We start from the raw sequence: 26,076 nt of genomic DNA on the forward strand, positions 1-26,076 counted from the left end.
AAACTTTGTCAATGATAGAGGTTTTGAAATGAAATTTTTATGTGCATTTTTTTATAGTGCTATGTGGGGGCTACCCCCAAAAAAGAACAAAAAAAAACTAAATAAAAAGATTTGTTCACAGGGCCCATCCAGAGAAGAAAAAAAACTTATCCATCAGTATTTACGTTCACAGGAGATAGAAAAGAAGCAAGCTGCTGCCAAGAAAATGGAGCAACAGCGTGAGGCTGATAGAGCAGAACAGCTGGCCCGTGGGGTCAAGTTCACCCTGCGAAAGGTCAAGGACGCTGAGGTTCCATCCACACTTGATAAGAAGCCGGCATTTACACAAGAATCTAGCGATGAAGGTTAACAGCTTTTCACATTCTTTTATGTAGGATTTTGTAAGCATGAATTTAGTGGGCATAAATAAATGGTAAGTAAAATATTTATAAGCAGTGTGGTCTTGCCCACTTTTAAGATCACCTGAGGGCAAAATGCTTAAGGTGAGCTTTTGTTATTGCCTTTAGTTGGCTGTGTGTTGCCTGCTGGCAACATTTGCCTTGTGAACACTCTAGAGGCCGCATATATTGCCCAATTTAAATTAAACTTATGTTACAATTGTCCCAGTTATATCTTGGCTGAGTTTGCTTCTAGTGATTTTGTTGTCAAAAAAAGGAATAAGATCAAATTACAGAAGAATTTGTAAACTCTTTAAAAGCCACATTTATTGCCAAATCTTCATGAAACTTAGTCTGATCATCTGTGCAAATGATAGCAGGGTTTTCTTAAGGATATAATACATATAGAAAAAACTAAAATATTGGTTGCAGAAATAGGTAATCCTATGTTGATATTTGTGGTCAAAATGGTTTTCAGATAATAACCTTTTTTTTTGCTAGATAAAAATATTTAAAATCTATCTGTCAAAAGTATTTTGAACAATATAATTTGTGCTATTCTATGCCGCAAAAGATTGACGTACACAACCAATCTTTCTTATTTTGCCTTTAAAAAGCTTCAGAGAGTTTCTACCAAATGCATGACCATGAACTAAATGTTAAACTTTATTCACGAGCTTTGCATGACCATGAACTCAATGTTAAACTATATTCACGAGCTATGCATGACCATGAACTCAATGTTAAACTATATTCACGAGCTATGCATGACCATGAACTCAATGTTAAACTATATTCACGAGCTATGCATGACCATGAACTCAATGTTAAACTATATTCACGAGCTATTTTTCTCAAGCTTCATAAGCTGTTAATACTCGATTTAATTTTATGGTATTCTTAATTTCACTTATTTTGCATTTCAATCAGAGAGTTTATATAATTGCATGTTTCAGTCTTTATTTGAGACACACTTGCAAACACACACACACATGTAATTATGCTCCCCATATATACACTGTATATATGGGGAGCATATAGTTGCCAGTTTGTCCTTCCGTACTTCCGTACGAACTTAATTCTTGTCCGGAGCATAACTCTCAATCTACTGAAGGGATTTACTTGAAACTTTAAATATAAACAGATGGCAAGTAGGGGAAGTGCAGTGACTAAGAACTATAACCCTATCTACCTTAGTTTTGGAATTATCTTCCTTTATTTAATTTCAAATTAAATTTTTGTCTGGAGCATAACTCTAAATCTACTAAAGGGATTTACTTGTAACATGAAATATAAACAGATGGCAAGTAGGAGAAGTACAGTGACTAAGAACCATGACTCTCTACCTAAGTTTTTAACCAGGTTTTCCGAAGGAAAAAACTGGTTATTAGATTGGCGAATGCGGGCGGGCTGGCTGGCGGGCTGGCGGAATAAGCTTGTCCGGGCCATAACTATGTCGTTCATTGTCAGATTTTAAAATCATTTGGCACATTTGTTCACCATCATTGGACGGTGTGTCGCGCGAAATAATTACGTCGATATCTCCAAGGTCAAGGTCACACTTTGAGTTCAAAGGTCAAAAATGGCCATAAATGAGCTTGTCCAAGCCATAACTATGTCGTTCATCGTCAGATTTTAAAATCATTTGGCACATTTGTTCACCATCATTGGACGGTGTGTCGCGCGAAATAATTACGTCGATATCTCCAAGGTCAAGGTCACACTTTGAGTTCAAAGGTCAAAAATGGCCATAAATGAGCTTGTCCTGGCCAAAACTATGTCATTCATTGTGAGATGTTAAAATCATTTGGCACATTTGTTCACCATCATGGGACGGTGTGTCCCACGAAAGAATCACGTCAATATCTCCAATGTCAAGGTCGCCATGACTTAAAATAGATTTAAAAAAAAAAAAAAACTTACAAAGGGGGTTAATTTTTTTTGGTCATTTCAAAAGTTCAGTTTGAGTTTTCTCCCTTTATCAGATTTTTTTTTTCAAAATGAAAACCTGGTTTTGTGACAATTTTGTCCCTTGTTTAATTATCTCCCTTTACAGGGGACAAAAATATTTCTAAACTGCACTCGTCTTGCAGGAGGAGTGCATGAAAATGTTCACTCGTCCTGCAAACACATTCACTCATCCTTCAAATATATGTTAAATAAAGATTGCAAAGGGCTGATATGACTAATAAAGTTTCCTATATCACTGCTTAAATTCTGCTTACTCAGTTATTCATGCCAGCTGATCACAAAAGAAATGTTAAGCAGTTTTCTTTTTTTCTAATGCACGCGTGCTTTCTGTTTCGGACATTTGAACATTGTCCCCGCCCGCTTTAAGGAACACTCGTATGCCAGACATTTTTCAGAAGGAATTCAGACTGGTTTAAAGCTATACTACGTGGTTGAATATTTCTTTAAAAATCAATACTTACAGTGAATGCAGTCGGATGGTTCCGGTCAACATGGACGCGCAAAGTTTACACCAAAAAGCCAATATTTACTTGGGACACAGTCTCGCGTAACAATGCGCACCTGCTGTGTAAAATTTACAATAACAATTTCCGGTTCATTTACTTTCTACTTTCGGAATAGATATGCTTAAAGAAAAAGATTTTATGTAATGAAACAGGGTCTTACTTGTCAGAAAATACATATTTTAACTACAGCATTAGGACGAGAGCCTTAGGGAAATTCACTCGTCCTTTCAAGATTTCACTTGTCAATGCGAGCGGACGAGTGGAATGTTTGTCCCCTGCTTTATTTTATTTCAAAGTAAATTTTTTCAGAGCATAACTCTAAATCTACTGAAGGGATTTAAATGAAACTTGAAATAGAAACAGATGGCAAGTAGGAAAAGTGCAGTGACTAAGAACCATAACTCTATCTACTATAGTTTTTTTTTAATTATCTCCCTTTATTTAATTATCTCCCTTTATTTAATTCAAAGTAAATTTTTGTCCGTAGCATAACTCTAAATCTACTAAAGGGATTTACTTGAGACTTCAAATATGAACAGATGGCAAGTAGGAGAAGTGCAGTGACATAGAACCATAACTCTATCTACCTTAGTTTTTAGCTCACCTGAGCGATAGCTCGAGGTGAGCTATTGTGATCACTCAGCGTCCGGCGTCCGTCCGTCCGTCCGTCTGTAAACAATTTGTAAACATCTTCTTCTACTAAACCATTGAGCCAATTTCAACTAAATTTCATGTGGAGCATCCCTAGGTCATGGGACAAAAGAATTGTTAAAAAAAATTTGATCACATAACCAAGATGGCCGCCATGACCATATATGGTAAAAACCTTAAAAAATCTTCTTGTCAGAAACCGCTCATCAGATTTTCAAAAAATTTCACAGGGATGACCTTTGAGGGCTCCCCTGAAAAAGTTGTTCAAAGAAATTTGATTCGTCAAAAAACATGGCCGCAGGAGCTCGTTGAACTTTGCATGTTTATTCGTTTTTGCCTATTTTGTGAAAACTTTCAAAAATCTTCCACATTTTTTGTCCGATCCTTTCCAAATTTGCACAGTGTCTTTATATTAATGAGGACACGAACCCTACAAAAAATGAGCATTATTGGTCCATGAAGTACAGAATTACCTCCCCTTGAATTGAGAAAATGGTGTTTATGCAATAAAGTCCAAATTTTTCATCCAATTCTTTCCAAACTTGTAAGGATTAAGCATGGTTCAAACAAGGGAAACAACTACGGTTTATGCATGTTCTTTTTATTACAGATTTGCCTCCCTTTAATTCATTCAAAATCTCATTTTACAGCAGAGATTCCAAATCTGACCTGTAAATGAGCCCCATATTTACTGCTGGTGCTATGTTACCTTTTCCCATTTGATCATTCTTAAGTATTGGTCTTGTAATGCTGCTACTGCTACTGCTACTGCTACTGCTACTACTACTACTACTACTACTACTACTACTACTACTTCTACTACTTCTACTACTACTACTACTTCTACTACTGCTACCACTACAACTACTACTACTACTACTACTACTACTACTACTACTAGTACTACTACTACTAGTACTACTACCACCACCACCACCACCACCACCACCACCACGTCTACTATTACTACTTCTACTACTACTGCCACTACTACTACTACTTTTACCACTACTACTACTACTACTACTACTACCACTACTACTACTACTACTACTACTACTACTTCTACTACTACTTCTACTACTACTACTACTACTACTACTTCTACTACTACTACTACTACTACTACTACTACTACTACTACTACTACAACTACTATTACTACTACTACTACTACTACTACTACTACTACTACTACTACTACTACTACTACTACACCACCACCACCACCACCACCATTCACAGTGACAAAAAACGTATTCACACAATGGCTGCTACTACAACTTATAGCCCATATAGGGGGGCATGCATGTTTTACAAACAGCCCTTGTTTCTATGGGATTTTAACCACAACTGTTCATGTTTATCTCCAACACATATTTTTAGGTCACCTGTCATGAAGTGACACGGTGAGCTTATGTGATCGTGTGATGTCCGGCGTCCGTTGTGCGTGCCTGCGTGTGTCCGTGCGTCCGTCCGTCAACAATTTGTTTGTGTAGACAGTAGAGGTCACAGTTTGCATCCAATCTTGATGAAATTTGGTCAAAATGTTTATCTTGATGAAATCCGGTTTGGGATTGTATTTGGGTCATCTGGGGTCAATAACAAGGTCACTAGGTCAAATAATAGAACAACCTTCTGTAGACAATAGAGGTCACAGTTTTCATCCAATCTTTATGAAATTTGGTCAGAATTAGGGCTGTCACGATACGCCGTGAGCGTACCGCGGTATATCGTGGTACGGCAACACTGTATCGCGGTACGTACCGCGATATTTTACAGAATATGTATCTGTGAAGAAAATAGCAGAATAACAAGTTTTACAAACTTTATTAAACTCAATAATCAGAAAACACTGGTATCATAGTATGACTAGAAACTGTAAAAGAAACTGTAATAAACTTGATAGAAGTAGTCATTGTTATTGTTCGCGTCTTTTTCTAAAATGTCCGCCATGTTGTTAACAATAGCTGTGACTACGATCTGTGTAAATCAAACGCTTCAAGAGCATGTTCAAATGCGGAGTCAGCGGGCCCAGTATTGAAAATCCGTAGCGTTCTGACTCTTCCTCGACTTATTCAGAATCTTAAGATAACATGATTCGGAAGTGCCATGCTTTGAACGATCGTATACTAAAGAAAGAAAATAAGAAATAGAATAAACATCCTTTGGATAATTATGAACTTATTTGCAAATGAAATCTGTCCCTAATTCCAAAAAAGGTACGGACCCATACATCGCCGTATTTTAAACGTGAAAGTTAAACATCTACAAGTGGAAGCGCTTGCTTGACCTGGATATTAACGGATTATTTATTTAGCCCTTTTGAATCGCTTCTACATTTTTCAAAACGATATCTATATCAAAATAATTATGTAATGTATTTATATCTGTGCTAATATAATAATATTTAAAAAACCGGTGCGGCAACGCCGTACCGCGGTGCGATTTTTTTCACGACATGCACCGCGATATACCGGTATACCGGTGAATCGTGACGGCCCTAGTCAGAATGTTTATCTTGATGAAATCTGGGTTGGGATTTTATTTGGGTCATCTGGGGTCAAAAACTAGGTCACTAGGTCAAATAATAGAAAAACCTTGTGTAGACATTAGAGATCACAGTTTTCATCCAACCTTTATGAAATTTGGTCAGAATTCTTGATGAAATCTGGGTGGGATTGTATTTGGGTCATCTGGGGTAAAAATCTAGGTCAAATAAATAGAAAAACCTTGTGTTGACAATAGAGGTCACAGTTTTCATCCAATATTTATGAACTGTGGTCAGAATGTTTATCTTGATGAAATCTGGATTGGGATTGTATTTGGGTCATCTAGAGTCAGGAACTAGGTCACTAGGTCAAATCATAGAAAAACATTGTGTAGACAATAGAGGTCATAGTTTTCATCTGATCTTAATGAGTCAGGTGAGCGATTCAGGACCATCATGGCCCTCTTGTTGAATTATCTCCCTTTATTTAATTTCAAAGTAAATTTTTGTCCAGAGCATAACTCTAAATCTACTGAAGAGATTTACATGAAACTTGAAATATAAACAGATGGCAAGTAGGAAAAGTGCAGTGACTAAGAACCATAACTCTATCTACCTTAGTTTTTTTAATTATCTCCCTTTATATAATTTCAAAGTAAATTTTTGTCAGGAGCATAACTCTTAATCTACTGAAGGGATTTACTTGAAACTTAAAGTATAAACAGATGGCAAGTAGGAGAAGTGCAGTGATTAAGAACCATAACTCTATATAGCTAAATTTTGTAATTATCTCCCTTTATTTAATTTCAAAGTAAATTTTTGTCCAGAGCATAACTCTAAATCTACTGAAGGGATTTACATGAAACTTGAAATATAAACAGATGACCGATCTCTTATATATTTGGCATGTAGGTACCTTGCATGGATCTCTACCTTTTAATGAGGTTTGAGGTCACTGGGGTCAAGGTCATTGAGGCTAATATTAGATTTTCTCTAGGCCTCACTTTTTTTCCACACAATTAACCCATATATTGACAAAGCATCATTGGGGAGCATCCATCAGTTTTACTTATATCCTTGTTTAAACAAGTAAACAATTTAATATCATTTCAGAAGGTGAATGTGCTGGGACAAGCAAAGGTCAGGCTATACCCCAGCCTGTGTCTGGGTCCACCACTGCAGTCCAGGAGGGAGCAGCAGCCTTGACACAATCCAAGAGTGATGAGGGTCTGGAGAAGAGACTAGGTTGGTAGAGAGGGCAAGATAGCATGTGCAACAAGTGTCCTTGTGTATTGTTTGCAGTATGAGACTTAATGTATTAGCTGGGCATGTGCAAAAAGTCTCCTCTTGTATGCAGTATGCACTGTCTTATCCCTTCAATATTGTTCACTGTATGCACAGGCTTTTCTTTCCTGTATTGTATGTACTGTAGTATGCACAGTCTAATCCTTCTGTATTGTTCACTGTATGCACAAGCTGTTCCCTCCTGAAGTGTATGCAGTATGCACAGGCTAATCCCTTCTGTATTGTTCACTGTATGCACAGGCTATTCCCTCCTGTATTGTATGCAGTATGCACATGCTAACCCCTCCCATATTGTATGTAGTATGTAAAGGCTAGTGCCCCTTGTATTGTATGCAAAATGCACTGGCTTAATCCTCCTGTATTGTTAATTGTATGTACAGGCTAATCCCTCCTGTATTTTATGTGGTATGCACAGGCTGATCCCTCGAGTATTGTATGCACAATGCACAGGTTAATCTCTCCTGTATTGTTCACTGTAGGCACAGGCTAATGCCTCCTGTATTGTTCACTAAGCCCTCCTGTATTGTATTCAGTATGCACAGACTAAGCCCTCCTGTATTGTATTTAGTATGAACAGACTAAGCCCTCCTGTATTGTATTCAGTATGCACAGACTAAGCCCTCCTGTATTGTATTTAGTATGAACAGACTAAGCCCTCCTGTATTGTATGCAGTATGAACAGACTAAGCCCTCCTGTATTGTATGCAGTATGAACAGACTAAGCCCTCCTGTATTGTATGCTGTATGCACAGACTTAGCCCTCCTGTATTGTATGCAGTATGCACAGACTAAGCCCTCCTGTATTGTATTCAGTATGCACAGACTAAGCCCTCCTGTATTGTATGCTGTATGCACAGACTTAGCCCTCCTGTATTGTATGCTGTATGCACAGACTAAGCCCTCCTGTATTGTATGCTGTATGCACAGACTAAGCCCTCCTGTATTGTATGCAGTATCCACAGACTAAGCCCTCCTGTATTGTATGCAGTATGCACAGACTAAGCCCTCCTGTATTGTATGCAGTATGCACAGACTAAGCCCTCCTGTATTGTATCCTGTATGCACAGACTAAGCCCTCCTGTATTGTATGCAGTATGCACAGACTAAGCCCTCCTGTATTGTATGCTGTATGCACAGACTTAGCCCTCCTGTATTGTATTTAGTATGAACAGACTAAGCCCTCCTGTATTGTATTTAGTATGAACAGACTAAGCCCTCCTGTATTGTATGCTGTATGCACAGATTAAGCCCTCCTGTATTGTATGCAGTATCCACAGACTAAGCCCTCCTGTATTGTATGCAGTATGCACAGACTAAGCCCTCCTGTATTGTATTCAGTATGCACAGACTAATCCCTCCTGTATTGTATGCAGTATGAACAGACTAAGCCCTCCTGTATTGTATGCAGTATGCACAGACTAAGCCCTCCTGTATTGTATTAAGTATGCACAGACTAAGCCCTCCTGTATTGTATGCAGTATGCACAGGCTTATCTCTGCTGACTAAACCAACTGATGCGCATAAAATCCATGCATTTAATTTGAACTTTTCAGTCCTCTTGTCAACAACTGTGTTATGTATTTACAAAGTCAGTAAACATAATTATGTTTCTGGAATCAACAAATACCACATGTCATTACCATAATACCGTTGTGCTTGAGGCTTTTTTAATCCCCATTGACTCCCACATCTCTGAGTCATTTTCCCAAACATAGCTGACAAAGAGCTGTGCAAGTATTATACTCTTTGTGACATAGCTCTTATTTATATTGACAGCCGAGCAGCGTTTGAAGGACCGGATCACTGCATCAGCACGGGAGAAGCTTTCCCAAGCAGATCGTGAGGCGCAAATGAAGTCGGAACGCAAGAAGAAGGCAGCAATGTTCATCAACCTTCTCAAGTCACAGAACAACGTGGAAGCCGAGGCCGAAACAAACACAGGTAAATTCAAAGTGTGTGGTGTTGCCTGTATCCGGTAAATAGAACTTACATGTGTCACCTTTGGCTGGGCAGACACACTGTACCGTGCAAGAGCCAGATCGCATGGTTCAGTGTCAATATTCAAGGTCATATGTTAAATAGTGGTATGGTTACCAACCTGTATCACTTTGCCCTGAGAGAAACTTTGTCCAGCAATGCATATTTCGATTTTAAAATGTCAAATATCAAAACATAGCATTAAGCATAACAAGAACATTAACATAAATTGTCAGAAATTACAACAGTTTACTTAGAGGCATACACAATAATTAAGTCCCTAAATTGAAAGTTAATGTCAATTTTCAATAACAAAGGTAAAAAAGAAAAAAAAAGAAACTGAAATAGCTTTGTTTAATTGCACCTAATTGTATTTATTTAAATGTTTTAGACACAGCTACAAAATTGGATATTCAAGTTGGATTGCCTTTGAATATTGAGTCAAAACGACACAAGCACAAAACGCGTGACAGGTCAAGATCTCATGAGCGCAAGAGATCAAAGAGGTCTAGATCAAGGTCACAGGGGAGATCCAAGAAGAAAAAGGGCAAGCGACTTAAGGCCAAGTCCCCTATACAAGTTAAACAAAGGTATCATTACTGTTTTTTAATGTATGCCTGTTTAACCTTGGTATGCAAGATCTTTTTCTTTACAACCATAAAAATGTTTTGACAATATTTGATAGGATTTTAAAGAAAAGAAATTAAACTTCTATTAGAATGAATAGATAAAAATACGCAAATAAGATCACACAACATCTTAAAGTTAGTTTAATCATTCAGAAGTTTAACTCTACATTTACATGATGTCTATAAAGAAACTACATGTAACTGCATGTGCTCTCTGCTGTTTTTTTTAAGATCGCCAGTCAGACCTCGTCAACTGCCCCCAACCACCAGGTCTGTAGAAATGAGACAGTCGCTTTCACCCTCTGTCAATGAAACCCCACATGAGCAGTCACGCCTCAGTGAACGAAGTTCTCAACACCGGTCTATGTCCAAACATAGATCAAGATCTAGGTCAAAAGGGCCCAGCTCTAAGCTGAGGTCAAGATCTAGATCGAATGATCAAAGCTCCAAACATGCATCAAAATCTAGGTCAAAGAGTCACAGCACAAGAAAAAGATCACGATCAAAATCTGTCAATTCCAAAAATAGGTCACGATCAAGATCCAAAAGTCGCAGATCTAAACGTAGGTCACGGTCAGTATCACATGGAAGGTCAAAGGCAAAGAAGAAAAGGTCAAGGTCACCACTTTCTAGAAAAGAAGAAGCCAAGTCCAGGAGAGGCTCTAAGAAAAAGAAGAAAAAGTCCCATTCAAGGTAATGCAATAATGACATTGTCATTATTTGCCAAGTTAATTCTTTTTTCAGCATTCTGATGTAGTCTTTAAAGGACCAATAGATACTTACTTTTATTATGTTTTTAGGATAATTTTAGTGGTTACTAGAATTATATATATTTATAAGTGATCATATATAATAAAAAAAAAAAATTCTGACAAGCTTTCATTTATTCAAAACTGCACTCATAGCCGAGCGTGGCACCCATTATGTGGTGCTCTTGTTAGTCTCCTAACGGTGAAACCGGAGGGGACTTATGGTTTGCGCTCAGTCTGTCTGTCTGTCAGTCACACTTTTCTGGATCCTGCAATAACTTACAAAGTTCGTAATATTTTTTCATGAAACTTGGAACATGGATAGATGGCAATATGGACATTATGCATGTCATTTCATTTTGTTCCTACGTCACAAATTGTGGTTGCTATTGCAACAAATAGACTAGAAATACTGCTGAAAATGGTGTTTTTTTCTGGATCCTGCGATAACTTAAAAAGTTCTTCATATTTTTTCATGAAACTTGAAACATGGATAGATGGCAATATGGACATTATGCACGACATTTCATTTTGTTCCTACGTCAAAATTTCTGGTTGCTATGGCAAAAAATAGACTAGAAATACTGCTGAAAATTGGTGGTTTTTTTCTGGATCCTGCGATAACTTTAAAAGTTCTTAATATTTTTTCATGAAACTTGAAACATGGATAGATGGCAATATGGACATTGTGTACGTCATTTCATTTTGTTCTTACGTCAAAAATTCTGGTTGCTATGGCAACAAATAGACTAGAAATACTGCTGAAAATGGTGGTTTTCTGGATCCTGCGATTACTTTTAAAGTTCTTATTATTTTTTCATGAAACTTGGAACATGGATAGATTGCAATATGGACATTATGCACGTCATTTAATTTTGGTCCTACGTCTAAAATTCTGGTTGCTATGGCAACAAATAGACTAGAAATACTGCTGAAAATGGTGTTTTTCTGGATCCTGCGATAACTTAAAAAGTTCTTAATATTTTTTTATGAAACTTGGAACATGGATATATGGCAATATGGACATTATGCACGTCATTTCATTTTGTTCCGACGTCAAAAATTCTGGTTGCTATGGCAACAAATAAAAAAAATATTCTGACAATGGTGGAATTTCTAACAATGGTGGAGCCGGTAGGGGACTTTTATTGCTTGGCAATAGTCTTGTTAGTATTAAGGTAAGAGTGGAAGCTCTAATGATGTAACTTTAAATTAACGCAAATAGTCAAGCTAATATGACAAGGCCATGATAATCCCACAGTCCTGAACAAGGGCTTGACTTGTGCTAATTTTCATCAAAGGATTTTTTTCAACTGATTTATTTTACATTATGTTCCTTTATTGTGCAGGGTGAAAGGTGAAGTAGGCCCCCAGCTCCCTATTGTCCATGAAGAGTCCCCAAACAGAGACAGGGTCACCTCATTTGCTGCCATAGCGAAGGATAGTACAGATGTGAATACAAGGGAGAGCACTCCAGAACCAGGGCAAACAAGGAACAGTACTCCAGAGCTGGGCAAAGCAAAGGCCAGTACTCTGGAGCCAGGAGAAACAAGGGAGAGCACACCAGAGCTAAGGCAAACAAGTGACAGCACTCCAAAGTCAAGACAAACTAGAGACAGTTCTCCAGAACTGGGTCAAACAAGGGACAGTACACCAGAGCCAGGACAGATCAGTGACACCTTTTCAGAAGCTGACCAGGAGGAAAGGTGATATGAGTATTAGTGTTATTTTGAAAAAAATGCTGTTGGTGCTATGTTTTTCCATGTATTTTATGCCCATACATTAAAATCATGTTAATTTTTATAAGCAGATGCACACCTCAAACAAGTGCTTTTATGTTTGTAGATCACCCACACCAACTGCTGATATAGGTGATACCCTGTCAGAAGTTTCCAATCTCAAGCCTGCCAGATCTTCAAAGAGTCGTAGTTTCAGTCCAGCATCTCTCACAGAGTTCACTCAGGGCTGTTCCACATCACCTTCCTCATTTCCAATGAAACATAGGTTTTCTTTGTCCTCAGACCACATCTCTAGGTCAAAGTCAGGGTCTAGGTCATTATCAAGGGCTAGTTCAAAGTCACTATCAAGATCTAAATCAAAGTCAAGATCCATTTCAAATTCAAAATCAAGATCACGTTCTGTGTCAAGATCAAGGTCTCGATCACTGTCAAGGTCAAAGTCAATATCTAGGTCAAGGTCAGAATCCATGCATAGGTCAAATTCTAGGTCACAGTCTGTAAGGAGTGATGCTACACCACAAACACGTACTGGGGAGAGCTCGCCCGGGTCTATCTCCAGGGAGGTAACTCCTGCCCCTGACTCTACTGCGGTTAATGGGACATCATCTGGGGCCAAGAAGAATGTCTCTTCTGTAAGTCATGAAATGTGACTCTTCTATAAGTCATGATATGTCATTCATATGTTAACATCAGTTTGCTTTGTTAAGTTTTATTGAGGAATACTTTTGAAAGACTAATGTATGAAAGGTATATATTATTCTTGATATAAATAAAATCATGCAGTCAGTAACATTTAATATTGTTCAAGTAGTAGCCATGGGAACTTTTTCAATAGGCTTTCATAAATGTTTCACTACTAAGTAAGTTACAAATTTGATTCAATAGGCTATCGTAAATGAGTCACAACTTGTTTCCATATTCTCTCGTAACTGATTGATGATACGTTTCAATTGGCACTCATTAATGTGGTACAACTAGTTTCAACATGCTCTCATAAATATAGCTCTCCTTAATGAGTAAGTTAATATCTGTTAATGAGTTGAAACAAAGTGTTTTAAAATAGATATCTCCGAGCACTAACAATTATTATGTAATATTTTAATCACGAGAATGGATTTAATACTGTTTTATGATGACAATTATGTTTATTGACTCTTAAAATGTGTCTGAATTACTCTAAGTATTAGTAATATTATTATGGACACAGATTTGCTCCTACTGATTTCAATCAACAAAATTAAGTGGTGACACTTTTGACATAGTGAAACCCTGCTCTTGTTATGGCGTAACAACTAGTTTCAATACGCTCTCGTAAATGAGTAACAACTAGTTTCAATACGCTCTCATAAATGAATAACAACTAGTTTCAATACGCTCTTGTTAATGAGTAACAACTTGTTTCATTACACTCTCGTAAATGAGTAACAACTTGTTTCAATACACTTTTGTAAATGAGTAAAAACTAGTTTTAATGCACTCTCGTAAATGAGTAACAACTAGTTTCAATTCACTTGTAAATGAGTAACAAATTGTTTCAATACATTATCATAAATGAGTAACAAGTAGTTTCAATATGCTCTTTTAAATAAGTAACAACTAGTTTCAATACTCTCTGGTAAATGAGTAATAACTTGTTTCAGTACACTCTCGTAAATAAGTAACAACTTGTTTCAATATGCTCTCGTAAATGAGTAACAACTAGTTTTAATCCACTCTCATAAATGAGTAACAACTAGTTGCAATCCATTCTCGTAAATGAGTAACAACTTGTTCCAATTCGCTCTTTGAAATGATTAACAACTAGTTTTAATATGCTCTTGTAAATGAGTAACAACTTGTTTCAATACACTCTTGTAAATTATTAACAACTAGTTTCAATACGCTCTTGAAAATGAGTAACAACTAGTTTCAATACACTCTTGTAAATGAGTAACAACTAGTTTCAATACACTCTTGTAAATGAGTAACAACTAGTTTCAATACACTCTTGAAAATGAGTAACAACTAGTTTCAATACACTCTTGTAAATGAGTAATAACTAGTTTCGATACGCTCTTGAAAATGAGTAACAACTAGTTTCAATACACTCGTAAATCAGTCACAACTAGTTTCAATACGCTCTTGAAAATGAGTAACAACTAGTTTCAAAATGCTGGCTTAAATGAGTAACAACTCGATTCAAAATGCCCCAATAAATGAGTCACCACTTGTTTTAAAACACTATAAAAATGAGTAACAACTTGTATCAATATGCTCTTGTAAATGAGTAAGGACTTCTTTTAATGTGCTCTTATAAATTAGCAACAAAGTGTTTCAATGCGCTCTCTGAATAAGTTACTATTTGCTTCAATATGCTCTCAGAAGTTAGTAATGACTCATTTCCATACGCTCTTGTAAATAAGAAACGTGTGAATTCAATACGCTCTCATAAATGAGTAACATTTTGTTTCAGTACAATTTCGTTAAGAAATAATGACTTGGTTAAAAACGTGCTCATAAATGAGTTACAACTTTTTCAATAGGCCCTCATAAATTAGTAACAACTTGTTTCACAACACTCATGTAAATGATTAACTTGTTTTATAATGCTCTACTCAATTAGTAACACCATAATTGAATACCCTCACATATATGAGATAGGACTTGTTTCAGTATGCTCTCATGAATGAGTAACACATCAAAGCAAAACCCTCTCGTAAATGAGTAAGGACTTAGTTCAGTATGATCTCATAAATGAGTAAGGACTTGTTTCAGTATGATCTCATGAATGAGTAAGGACTTCTTCAGTATGCTATCATGAATGAGTAACACATCAATGCAATACCCTCTCATAAATAAGAAAGGACTTAGTTCAGTATGATCTTATAAATGAGTAATGACTTGTTTCAGTATGCCCTCATAAATGAGTTAGACTCTTCACTCTTCAGTATGCTCTCAAAAATGAGTAACGCATCAAAACAATACCCTCTCATTTCAGTATGCACTCATAAATGAGTAATACATCAATACAATACCCACTCGTAAATGACTTAGGACTTGTCTCAGTATGCTATCATAAATGAGTAAAGCATCAATACAATACCCTCTTATAAATGAGTAAGGACTTGTCTCAGTATGCTATCATAAATGAGTAAAGCATCAAAACAATACCCTCTTGTAAGCGAGTTAGACTTGTTTCAGTATGCTATCATAAATGAGTAAGGACTTGTCTCAGTATGCTATCATAAATGAGTAAAGCATCAATACAATACCGTCTCATAAATGATTAAGGTCTTGGTTCAGTATGCTTTCATAAATGAGCAAAGCATCAATACAATACCCTCTCATAAATTAGTAAGGACTTGTGTCAGTATGCTATCATAAATGAGTAACTCATCAATTCAATACCCTCTTGTAAGTGAGTTAGACTTGTTTCAGTATGTTATCATTATTGAAAAATGCATCAATACAATAACCTCTCATAAATGAGCAAGGACTTGTTTCAGTATGCACTCATGAATAAGAAACACATCAATACAATACCCTCTCAGAAATGAGCTAGACTTGTTTCGGTATGCTATCATAAGTGAGTAACTTCTGGTAACACAGATGTCCAGTGTGTAACTTAACATTTTGTGTTTAAAATCATACAACTGTTTTATAAGTTACCATTTAAAAAGTTTACACAAGTCGATTTCAACAATCTACAGAATATTAGAATGATGAAACCTCTGTATGTGTTTTCAGTACATGTTGAGCCGAGTACGGGAGTTACTGAAGGCCAGCAAGGCATCCGTCAGGGAGGACATGTTTGCTGATGACTCGTCTTGAAGACTTCTTTGCAGTAATATGTGGCTTACAGTGTGTTTGTCTTGACATATCGCCTGCCATGATACATTGGGAAATGATGGACAGAGATCCACATAAAGGACTCCAAACAGCGAGCATCTACTGTTAGCTGGTTAATTTTTGGAACATTTCTATGTGTAGCCAGGTTCTGGAAACCTGCTTGATTTTAGCTTAGAACTGCCCTTTCACATAAACACTGCTAGCCAACACTGCTAGCCTTCTGTTGGCTTGATCCACACAATGACACAAAGGAATCCTTGAGTGAATGATGACCTGCATCATAAAACAAATTGATTTGTTCCAACATAAATATTCTAACCTCAAATTGTCATATACTGTAAAGTTTGTTTTAACAGGATCAGCCTATGGTCACTTTTCTCAAATTGCATTTTTTAACATGTGATTGCAAGCATGTTTAAATCTTTACATGCAGTCTTTGTAAAAGAAACAACAAAGTTGCACTCTGGGAAAATGGGACTTAATGCATGTGCATTAGACTCTAGTTGGTTACTTTAAAAAAACAACTTAAGAATTGATGAGAAATTGTGGACTTCATGAACATTGTATGGATTTTCCTTAGGAGTTCACTTCCCTTTGTCAGGGCATTGTTATTTATTGTGATGAATTGAATATGCTTTTACAGTAAAAGCATTGATGGAGAAGAACAAATAAAAGTATGAAAAACTTGATTTGTTTGTTTAACTTGGTTTAGTTGGATGGTAACATAGAAGTTCTATGAAAAGTTCATGTTCCTTCTTTTGATTTGACACAAAATCAATATCCTCAAATCTGTACATTTGTAAATGTTTATACAAGATAGTCATCACTGATTCATCTTTAAACATGTTACTGTGTTTGAAACTCAGACATTGCCAAAGTTTTACAAATCAAATTGGTGTACCATTCATTTCAGGAAATATGTCACTGTTTAAATGTATGCTTGCATCTTGTGAATTACCCACTATAGAAGCAGATAACTTTATGATAGCTTTTTATGCCCCGCTTTGAAGGGGTATATTTTTTTGCACATGTCGGTCCACCAAATGGTTTCCAGATGATGTTTCAAGAATGCTTATGCCTAGGATCATGAAACTTCAAAGGTACATTGATCATGACTGGCAGATGACCCCATTGATTTTCAGATTACATGTACTAGGTCAAAGGTCAAGGTCACAGTGACTCGAAACAGTAAAATGGTTTCGGGATGATAACTCAAGAACGCTTAGGCCTAGGATCATGAAATTTCATAGGTGCATTGATCATGACTGGCAGATGACCCCTACTGATTTTAAGGTCAAATGTCAAGGTCACAGTGACAAAAATGTATTCACACAATGTCTGCAACTACAACTGACAGCCCATTTGGGTGGCATGCATGTTTTACAAACAGCCCTTGTTTCGTTTGGAAAAATAAACCTCACAAATAAACAGTTTTCCACTGGCCTCCCAGTTATAATTGTAAAATTTGTCTATTTTGAAATAGTGTATAAAAACCGTCATTAAAATGTTAAATGAAGCTCACAGTGAGCATCCAACAATTGTAGATCATGAAAACATAAATGACTGAGTTGCAAGAAATGTTCTTGAAAACGACTGTTCCAATGTCCCCAAAATATTTAGAGGTATGTGTATTATGTTCTTATCTAGATATAAAGAACACCTTGAACATTCAATATTTATTCCCCTTTGAAAACAATACACAACTGTTTTAAACCTTGTTCTAGTGCTCATTTCTGTTTACTGCACTGGTACTGCACCAGATGAGCCAATGAGGAGATAAGGCTTCCTGTGCATAGTTCCAGAATCAGCTGCACTTGCTTGGCCTCCCTCTGAATATCTAGGTCAGCCCCGCCCTCACCCTCTGTGTACGTATGGTCGCGCTCACAGGCTGTTTGGGTCTCTCTGACCCAGTTCACAACAAGGCTAACCATGAATGAAGGAAAGAGCTGGTCTATGATTTCAATGCTTGATGGAAGTTCATTGAGTCTCAGAAGATTCTCCTGTTTGAATGTGTCCGCTTTCTGTTTGATAAATGGCCTTACTTTGTTAAACTCCTCCCCTACCTTTGTACACATAATACACATTAAAGAGAAATGGTTTTCATCCATTCCATATGAGCTATCATGATTCCTAATGTCTGCGCCATCTAATTGATGTTCCATAAACTCTTCCATTATATGGAACAGAACTAACATACTGTCAGGTGATGGCTGCTTTAAAACATACTGAATATACTGAATACATGTTCTATGAAGATGAGCTATTCTTGGCTGATGTACTGATAGGTGGCCAATGTTTTCATTCATTGTGTGGACAATTGTTTTGTAAGTTTCCACATTTTTACCATTTACTTGGGTATCAGATGAATTATGGCCTGGACAAGGACAAACCTCGCTTAGATCCAACATTCTTCTCCCTTTTGGTTTTCCATCTTTCACTTCAAAGGAATCCAGATAGTCCATACAAACAGCATGATCACTATTCCTGTTCTCAGATGGTAAAGAGCTATGTCCAAGGGATTGGGTACTTTGCTCCACATCTGTACGAAGTGGTTGGTTATTTGGCCTCACCTTTGTATAGAGTGGTTTGGTATTTGGCCAAACCTCTGTATGAAGTGGTTGGGTATTTGGCCCTACCTCTGTATGGAGAGGTTTGGTATTTGGCCCCACCTCTGTATGGATTGGTTGGGTATTTGGCCCTTCCTCTGTATGGAGTGGCTGGGTTTTTGGCCCTATATCTGTATAGGGTGGTTGGGTATTTTGCCCCACCTCTGTTTTGTTAGACAGTTTGAATATGCTGCTATAATTAGGTAAAGCGTCAGATTTAAAGGCAATTTCTCCATCTGGTTGCAATAGCGGTTCATCAAATGCTGACAACCAGGGTTGCTGCAAGAAAGAATGTTACCACATTAAACTGCAGTGGAACCATGTTATTTAGAAGATGCTTGGATTGAGAAAGCTGCTCGGAAAAAATATTAGTTGACCATGTGTACAACTTTTAATTTTCATGAAAAGAATGTAAAATAAAACAAAACAGTTTTATTTAAATATTTTTGTCATTTTATTAAATATTTCTTGGATACCATGGCAGGTCAAATTTTTTCATGAAACTTTAAAAGACTTGCGTATTGGAATCCATTTTTGCTATGCAAGCTGATTGTTGCAATACCTTTTCACGCATGAATGTAAGAACAAAAAAGTGTGAAATCACTCTTTTCACGTATTGCCTGAGATTATTATGGTGTACAATTTTGCTGACTCTTATATCATATAAAATACTCTTTATTATCATAATAATGACATAAGAGTCAGTAAAATATGATATAATTGTTAAAACTGCTTGGTTTACACATTAATGATTAGCAAAGACTTAAACAATATTTAGCACAAATAGACTGTATTATCAGAAATGCATTTAACTCTAGGTTACTGGAAAAATGGAACACAATTTAAAAGTATGTCAGAAAACAAAGCTTAATTATTCCTTGACAAATCTCAATAGTTGTTGAACTTAAAATTATGTGCTGCTATTACTGCTAGTTTCTGAAGGCAATCCCGTTGCATGTGGTTGCTGCCGAACTCAAACACAACTCTGAACACTCCCTGAATGCTGTAGAAGTAGATCACCTTACTGTTGGGCACGCCAGACACCTTAAAACCTGAAGGGATATCATTGCCTTACTGTTGGGCACGCCAGACACCTTAAAACCTGAAGGGATATCATTGCCTTACTGTTGGGCACGCCAGACACCTTAAAACCTGAAGGGATATCATTGCCCTACTGTTGGGCACGCCAGACACCTTAAAACCTGAAGGGATATCATTGCCTTACTGTTGGGCACGCCAGACACCTTAAAACCTGAAGGGATATCATTGCCTTACTGTTGGGCACGCCAGACACCTTAAAACCTGAAGGGATATCATTGACCATCATTACGATTGTCAGTTAGATATTGAAACTCCAATTCCTTAACCCTTTGCATGCTGGGAAATTTGTCGTCTGCTAAAATGTCGTCTGCTGTATTTCTGAAATTAGCATTTTCTTCGATTTTTTTCAAAGAATATTATCAGAATAGCAAACAGTTTGGATCCTGATGAGACGCCACGTTCTGTGGCGTCTCATCTGGATCCAAACTGTTTGCAAAGGCCTTCAAAATTCGGTTCCCGCACTGAAAGAGTTAATTCTTACAAGAATCTGAGCATGACTGGAAATTACCAGGGGCTTTCGTTACATTTGATCATGGATTTCTCTCAACTTTGTAATACATGTATTATTGCTAGATATTGTATTGTATTACTTGATTATGAGAGAAAAATCAAGATCAGTTTGCAATTTATGACTTCAATTAACATTTATATATATCATAAGATGCCTATAGTTGGTAATGATTAACTCGTGACATGATACTAAACTTAATGACTCACACCATTACTGTAACAAAAAATGAGCTCAGTTTATTAATAATTATATATTTTATGCTTAAATTATACTTTAAATAAAAAAAAGACAGTCTTAATGACCCAAAGTCGCTCACCTGAGATACAAAGGAACTGACTAGTTCCGTGCAGCCCAATATATCATTAGAACAAATGTTCTGGCCCAAGTTTCATGAAGATGTGACTTTTTGAATGTTAGCTAGGTTTAACAATTGCCATATAAGGAAAAATGCCCCACCCTTTGCGGAAATGTTTTTCAACAGGCCTGAACCATTTTGATCTAATCCTAGATACCATTACAAAAAATGTTCTGACCAAGTTCAATAAAGAGTGGATTAAAAATGTGACTTTAAAAGTGTAAACAAGGTTATACTATAGTCATATAAGGAAAAATACCCTAACCCCTAGTGGCCATATTTTTCAACAAACCGGAACCATTTTCGAACCAAGATATAATTAGAACAAATGTTCTGACCACATTTAATGAAGATTGGGCAATTTATGTGATTTCTAGAGTGTTCACCAGGTTTTACAATAGTCTTTAAAGGAAAAATGGCCACCCCCTGGCTGCAATATTTTTCAGTCAACCAGAACCATTGTCAACTTTTCCATGATATCAATGGGACAAATGTTGTAACCATGTATGAAGAAGATCAGACAATATATGTAGGCGGTAGAGTGTTAACAATGTTTTACTATAGCCATGTAATGAAAAATGCCTCGACCCCTGGTGGCTTTGTTTTTCAACAAACAGGAACCATTTTTTAACTCATCTAAGATATAATTTGGATAATTCTGACCAATTTCCGTGTAGATTGGACAATAATTTAAATTAAATGTGGCCTATAGAGTTTTAACAACGCAAATGTTGAAGATGGACGACAGACAAACAGCGATCACAAAACATCACCATGAGCACATCGTGCTCAGATGAGTTAAAAAATAAAATAATTCATGATTATTACAAGAAGACTCATTGTGAGTACCCTTCAAGTATCTTCTGGTTGCCAGTCCAATTTTGGCAAACCTCTGATGTACTCGGACCTGATTTGATCTGAGGACAAAGGTTCCAAGCACCGGAAGTAAGTCTGAGCCCAGAAACAACAAGCGGCCATAGTCCTGCAATTCAATTGATGCAATTATGAAACTGTATACTAAACAATTTATTTTTAGCTTGTATAATATTATGTGATGGAAAGAGCAGTATTTTACTCTTAGTCATTTTTGTGTACTGAAATACTGTATATGGTAAGCATATTTAACATAGAAATAGCAGTTTAATAGGTAACATAGAAATAGCAGTTTAAAGGGTAACATAGAAATAGCAGTTTAATAGGTAACACAAATAGCAGTTTAATAGGTAACAGAAAAAGCAGTTTAATAGGTAACATTGAAATAGCAGTTTAATAGTTAACATAGAAATAGCAGTTTAATAGATAACAATAGAAATATCAGTTTAATGGGTAACATAGAAATAGCAGTTTAATAGGTAACATAGAAATAGCAGTTTAATAGGTAAAATAGAAATAGCAGTTTAATAGGTAACATAGAAATAGCAGTTTAATAGGTAACACAAATAGCAATTTAATAGGTAACATAGAAATAGCAGTTTAATAGGTAACATAGAAATAGCAGTTTAATAGCTAACATAGAAAAAGAAGTTTAATAGATAACATAGAAATAGCAGTTTAAATGATAACAATAGAAATAACAGTTTAATAGGTTACATAGAAATAGCAGTTTAACAGGTAACATAGAAATAGCAGATAAATAGGTAACCCAGAAGTAGCACTTTAATAGGTAACATAGAAATAGCAGTTTAATAGGTAACAAAAATAGCAGTTTAATAGGTAACATAGAAATAGCAGTTTAATAGAACTAGCAGTTTAATAGGTAACATAGAAATAGCAGTTTAATACGTAACATAGAAACAGTAGTTTAATAGATAACATAGAAATAGCAGTTTAATAGGTAACATAGAAATAGCAGTTTAATAGGTAACATTGAAATAGCAGTTTAATAGGTAACATGGAAAAAGCAGTTTAATAGGTAACATAGAAATAGCAGTTTAATAGGTAACATAGAAATAGCAGTTTAATAGGTAACATTGAAATAGCAGTTTAATAGGTAACATGGGAATAGCAAATTAATAGGTAAACATAGAAATAGCAGTTTAATAGGTAACATAGAAATAGCAGTTTAATAGGTAACATAGAAATAGCAGTTTAATAGGTAACATAGAAACAGCAGTTTAAAAGGTAACATAGAAATTGCAGTTTAATATGTAAATTAATCTTATACATGCTGGTATGTATGGATTAATATACACAAATGCAAAGAATAAGCAGTGCTAGATGCATCTTTTAGCTCACCTGAGCACGTTGTGCTCATGGGGAGCTTTTGTGATCGCCTTTTGTCTGTAGTCCGTCGTCCATTGTGCGGCGTCAATACTTGCCTAGTTAACACTCTAGAGGCCACATCTATTGTCCAATCTTCATGAAATTTGGTCAGAAGATTGGCCTCAATGATATCTTGGATGAGTTTGAAAATGGTTACGTTTGCTTGAAAACATGGCTGCCAAGTGGCGAGGCATTTAATCCTTATATGGCTTTAGTAAAATCTTGTTAAAACTCTAGATGCCACATTTATTATCCGATCCTCATGAAACTTGGTCAGAAGATTGGTCTCACGGATATCTTGGATGAGTTCCAAAATGGTTAGGTTTGTTTGAAAAACATGGCTGCCAAGGGGCGGGGCATTTCTCCTTAAATGGCTTTATATATGGCTTTAGTAAAACCTTGTTAACATTCTAGAGGCCACATTTACAGCCCAATCTTCATGAAATTTGATTAGAAGATTGCTCTCAATGATGTTTGGGATTAGTTCGAAAATGGTGACGTTTGCTTGAAAAACATGGCTGCCCAGGGCTATAGGAAACCTTGTTAACACTCCAGAGGCCACATTTGTTGTCCAATCTTTATGAAACTTCGTAAGAAGATTCATCCCAATAATATGTTGGACGAGTATGAAAAATGATGCCAGTTGATTGAAAAACATGGCCGCCAGGTGGCGGGGCATTTTTCCTTATATGCCTTTGGTAAAACCTGGTTAAAGCGAGATTATACGATTTTGTCAAATATATATTAATTTATATAAAATCTGTATAAAACATTAAACATATATTTTAATATAAATTAAAATAAAAGTTAAGTAGAACATGTGTTGAAAAATGCGAAATAAGCAAGATATTTAATTCTGAAATCGAAAATGTCTGGAAAGTCGAATTCGCCAGCATGTAAATCATGCATGTACGATGTGAATCTATATTTAGTTTAACGGTTCATTTGAAATTCCTGTAACGATATCTATTCAAACGACACACAAACACTAAATAAAACGTCGAATGCTTCAGTTATTGTAGGAAAATATTTACGAAATATCTTCCTCACAATCGGCTCGGGGAGCTAATTTGTCTTTGCTGCATTTTATGTAATTCGTCTTCAATGTATAATTTTCCTTGCCTATGTTGTGTTTTTGTAATATATTTTATCAAAATATTACAATTTAACACATATAAAAAAATCGTATAATCTCGCTTTAACACTCTAAAGGCCACATTTATTGTCCAATCTTCAGGAAATTTAATCAGAAGATTGGTCTCAATGAGATCTTGGATGAGTTAGAAAATGGTTACGTTTTTTTTGAAAAACATGGCTGCCAAGGGGCGGGGCATTTTTCCTTCTATGTCTAAAGTAAAACCTTGTTAACACTCTAGAGGCCACATTTATTGTCCAATCTTAATAAGACTTTGTAAAAAGATTCATCTCAATAATAAGTTGGACGAGTTCGAAAATGATGCCAGTTGGTTGAAAAACATGGCAACCAGGGGGCGAGGCATTTTTCCTTATATGACTATATATGGCTAAAGTAAAATCATGTTAACACTATACAGGCCACATTTATTGTCTAATCTTCATGAAACTGGGTCAGAAGATTCATCCCAATGATATCTTAGATGAGTTCGAAAATGGTTTCCGTTGCTTTCATAACATGGCCAGCAGGGGGCCAGGCATTTTTCCTTATATGGCTATATATGGCTTAAGTAAAACCTTGTTAACACTCTATACCCATTTATTGTCCAATCTTCACGAAATTGGGTCAGAAGATTGGGCTCAATGATATCTTGAATGAGTTCGAAAATGGTTACGTTTGAAAAACATGGCTGCCAAAGGGCGGGACATTTTTCCTTATATGGCTATATATGGCTATAGTAAAATCTTGTTAACACTCTAGTGGCCACATTTATTGTCCGATCTTCATGAAACTTGGTCAAAACATACACCCCAATGATTTCTTGGCTGAGTATGAAAATGGTTCAGGTTGGTTGAAAAACATGGCCGCCAAGGGGGCGTGGCATTTTTCCTTATATAGCTATATTAAAATCTTCTTTACACTCTAGAAGCCACATTTATTGTCCGATCATCATGCAACCTGGTCAGAAAATTTGTGACAATGATATATTGGACAAGTTTGAAAATGGTTTCAGTTGCTTGAAAAGCATGGCCACCAGGAGGCAAGGGCATTTTTCTAAAATTCTTAATGAATCTTCATTAAACTTTGTCAGAATATTTGTTTTAATGATATCTTGGATGTGTATGAAAATGGTTCTGGTCTGTTGAAAAACGTGTCTGCCAGGGTGTTCACTAGTCATGAAAGTTGTTAAGAACATTTGTTCTAATGACGTCTTGGGCTGCACAGAACAGGTCAGTTCCTTTGAATCTCGGGTCAGCGACTTTGGGCCTTTCAGGCCCTCTTGTTAAGATTTCTTCATTCTATGTAAATATCATGCAAAATGTGACCTTCATTTTGCGACTTAAGCTCCGCAAGCAATTCAAGACAAACAATGTAGTCCGTATCGTTTTTAATTTCACTGACTTGTGACCCTGCTCAGTATATTCCATATAGCATTTAATAACGTAAGATACGAACCGTGTTAACACTCTCTGGTAAATAAGCTAGACTGTCTGATTTAAGCGATATAAATCTAACATCGAAACCACCGATGTTTATTGAAGGCAAAGTCTTATATTGCCCATTCACAGATGAAGACATCACATGTGATGGATTATACTCCGCCATCTTTGTGGTTACATTCCACTGCATCTTTTTGTTCGAATGTAGCATGGTCTATACCACTCTCTTACACTGCGGTTCATTACATTCACATGTATGTTGAGGCACGAACGACAACTCTGCTAGGAGAATGGGTCTATACGTAGTATCGGCCTTCCTAATGAATATATACGAATTTTGGAAGTGAACACATAAAAAGCATGCATGTGTAACATGTCAATATATAGTTTAATGTGTATTCTACGACATTACAACGAAAACTGCATTTAAATCGGCCTTGTTTT

The 26,076-nt window shown here is 36.3% G+C and overlaps 2 protein-coding genes across 5 annotated transcripts in view; one reads left to right on the forward strand and one right to left on the reverse strand.

The window, feature by feature from the left end:
- The window catches only part of LOC127839780 (splicing factor, suppressor of white-apricot homolog), a 38,053-nt gene extending 21,143 nt beyond the window's left edge, over positions 1–16,910 (forward strand). For both annotated transcript variants that reach the window (XM_052368170.1, XM_052368177.1), the window contains exons 10-17: positions 173–344; positions 7,110–7,241; positions 9,078–9,242; positions 9,670–9,868; positions 10,139–10,600; positions 12,006–12,362; positions 12,502–13,027; positions 16,122–16,910. In XM_052368170.1, coding sequence (XP_052224130.1) covers positions 173–344; positions 7,110–7,241; positions 9,078–9,242; positions 9,670–9,868; positions 10,139–10,600; positions 12,006–12,362; positions 12,502–13,027; positions 16,122–16,205 — 2,097 coding nt within the window. In that variant the 3' untranslated portion in view covers positions 16,206–16,910. The remainder of the gene's footprint in view (positions 1–172; positions 345–7,109; positions 7,242–9,077; positions 9,243–9,669; positions 9,869–10,138; positions 10,601–12,005; positions 12,363–12,501; positions 13,028–16,121) is intronic.
- Positions 16,911–17,884: 974 nt separating this feature from the next.
- On the reverse strand, positions 17,885–25,863 carry LOC127839913 (uncharacterized). 3 transcript variants are annotated; one of them, XM_052368321.1, is made up of 5 exons: positions 25,649–25,863; positions 21,625–21,778; positions 19,757–19,881; positions 18,860–19,108; positions 17,885–18,826 (listed from the first exon to the last, which is right to left on the reverse strand). In XM_052368321.1, exons 1-5 carry the CDS (start codon positions 25,841–25,843, stop codon positions 17,951–17,953), a joined length of 1,599 nt encoding a protein of 532 aa, XP_052224281.1. In that variant the 5' UTR covers positions 25,844–25,863; the 3' UTR covers positions 17,885–17,950. The 3 variants fall into 3 exon arrangements, with proteins under 3 accessions (XP_052224281.1, XP_052224274.1, XP_052224267.1); XM_052368314.1 differs by having other exon boundaries at positions 17,885–19,108; positions 21,646–21,778; XM_052368307.1 differs by having other exon boundaries at positions 17,885–19,108.
- Between the last annotated feature and the right edge of the window lie 213 nt (positions 25,864–26,076).

This window comes from Dreissena polymorpha, chromosome 1 (assembly GCF_020536995.1).
Source record: "Dreissena polymorpha isolate Duluth1 chromosome 1, UMN_Dpol_1.0, whole genome shotgun sequence".
In the NCBI taxonomy this organism is placed as follows: domain Eukaryota; kingdom Metazoa; phylum Mollusca; class Bivalvia; order Myida; family Dreissenidae; genus Dreissena; species Dreissena polymorpha.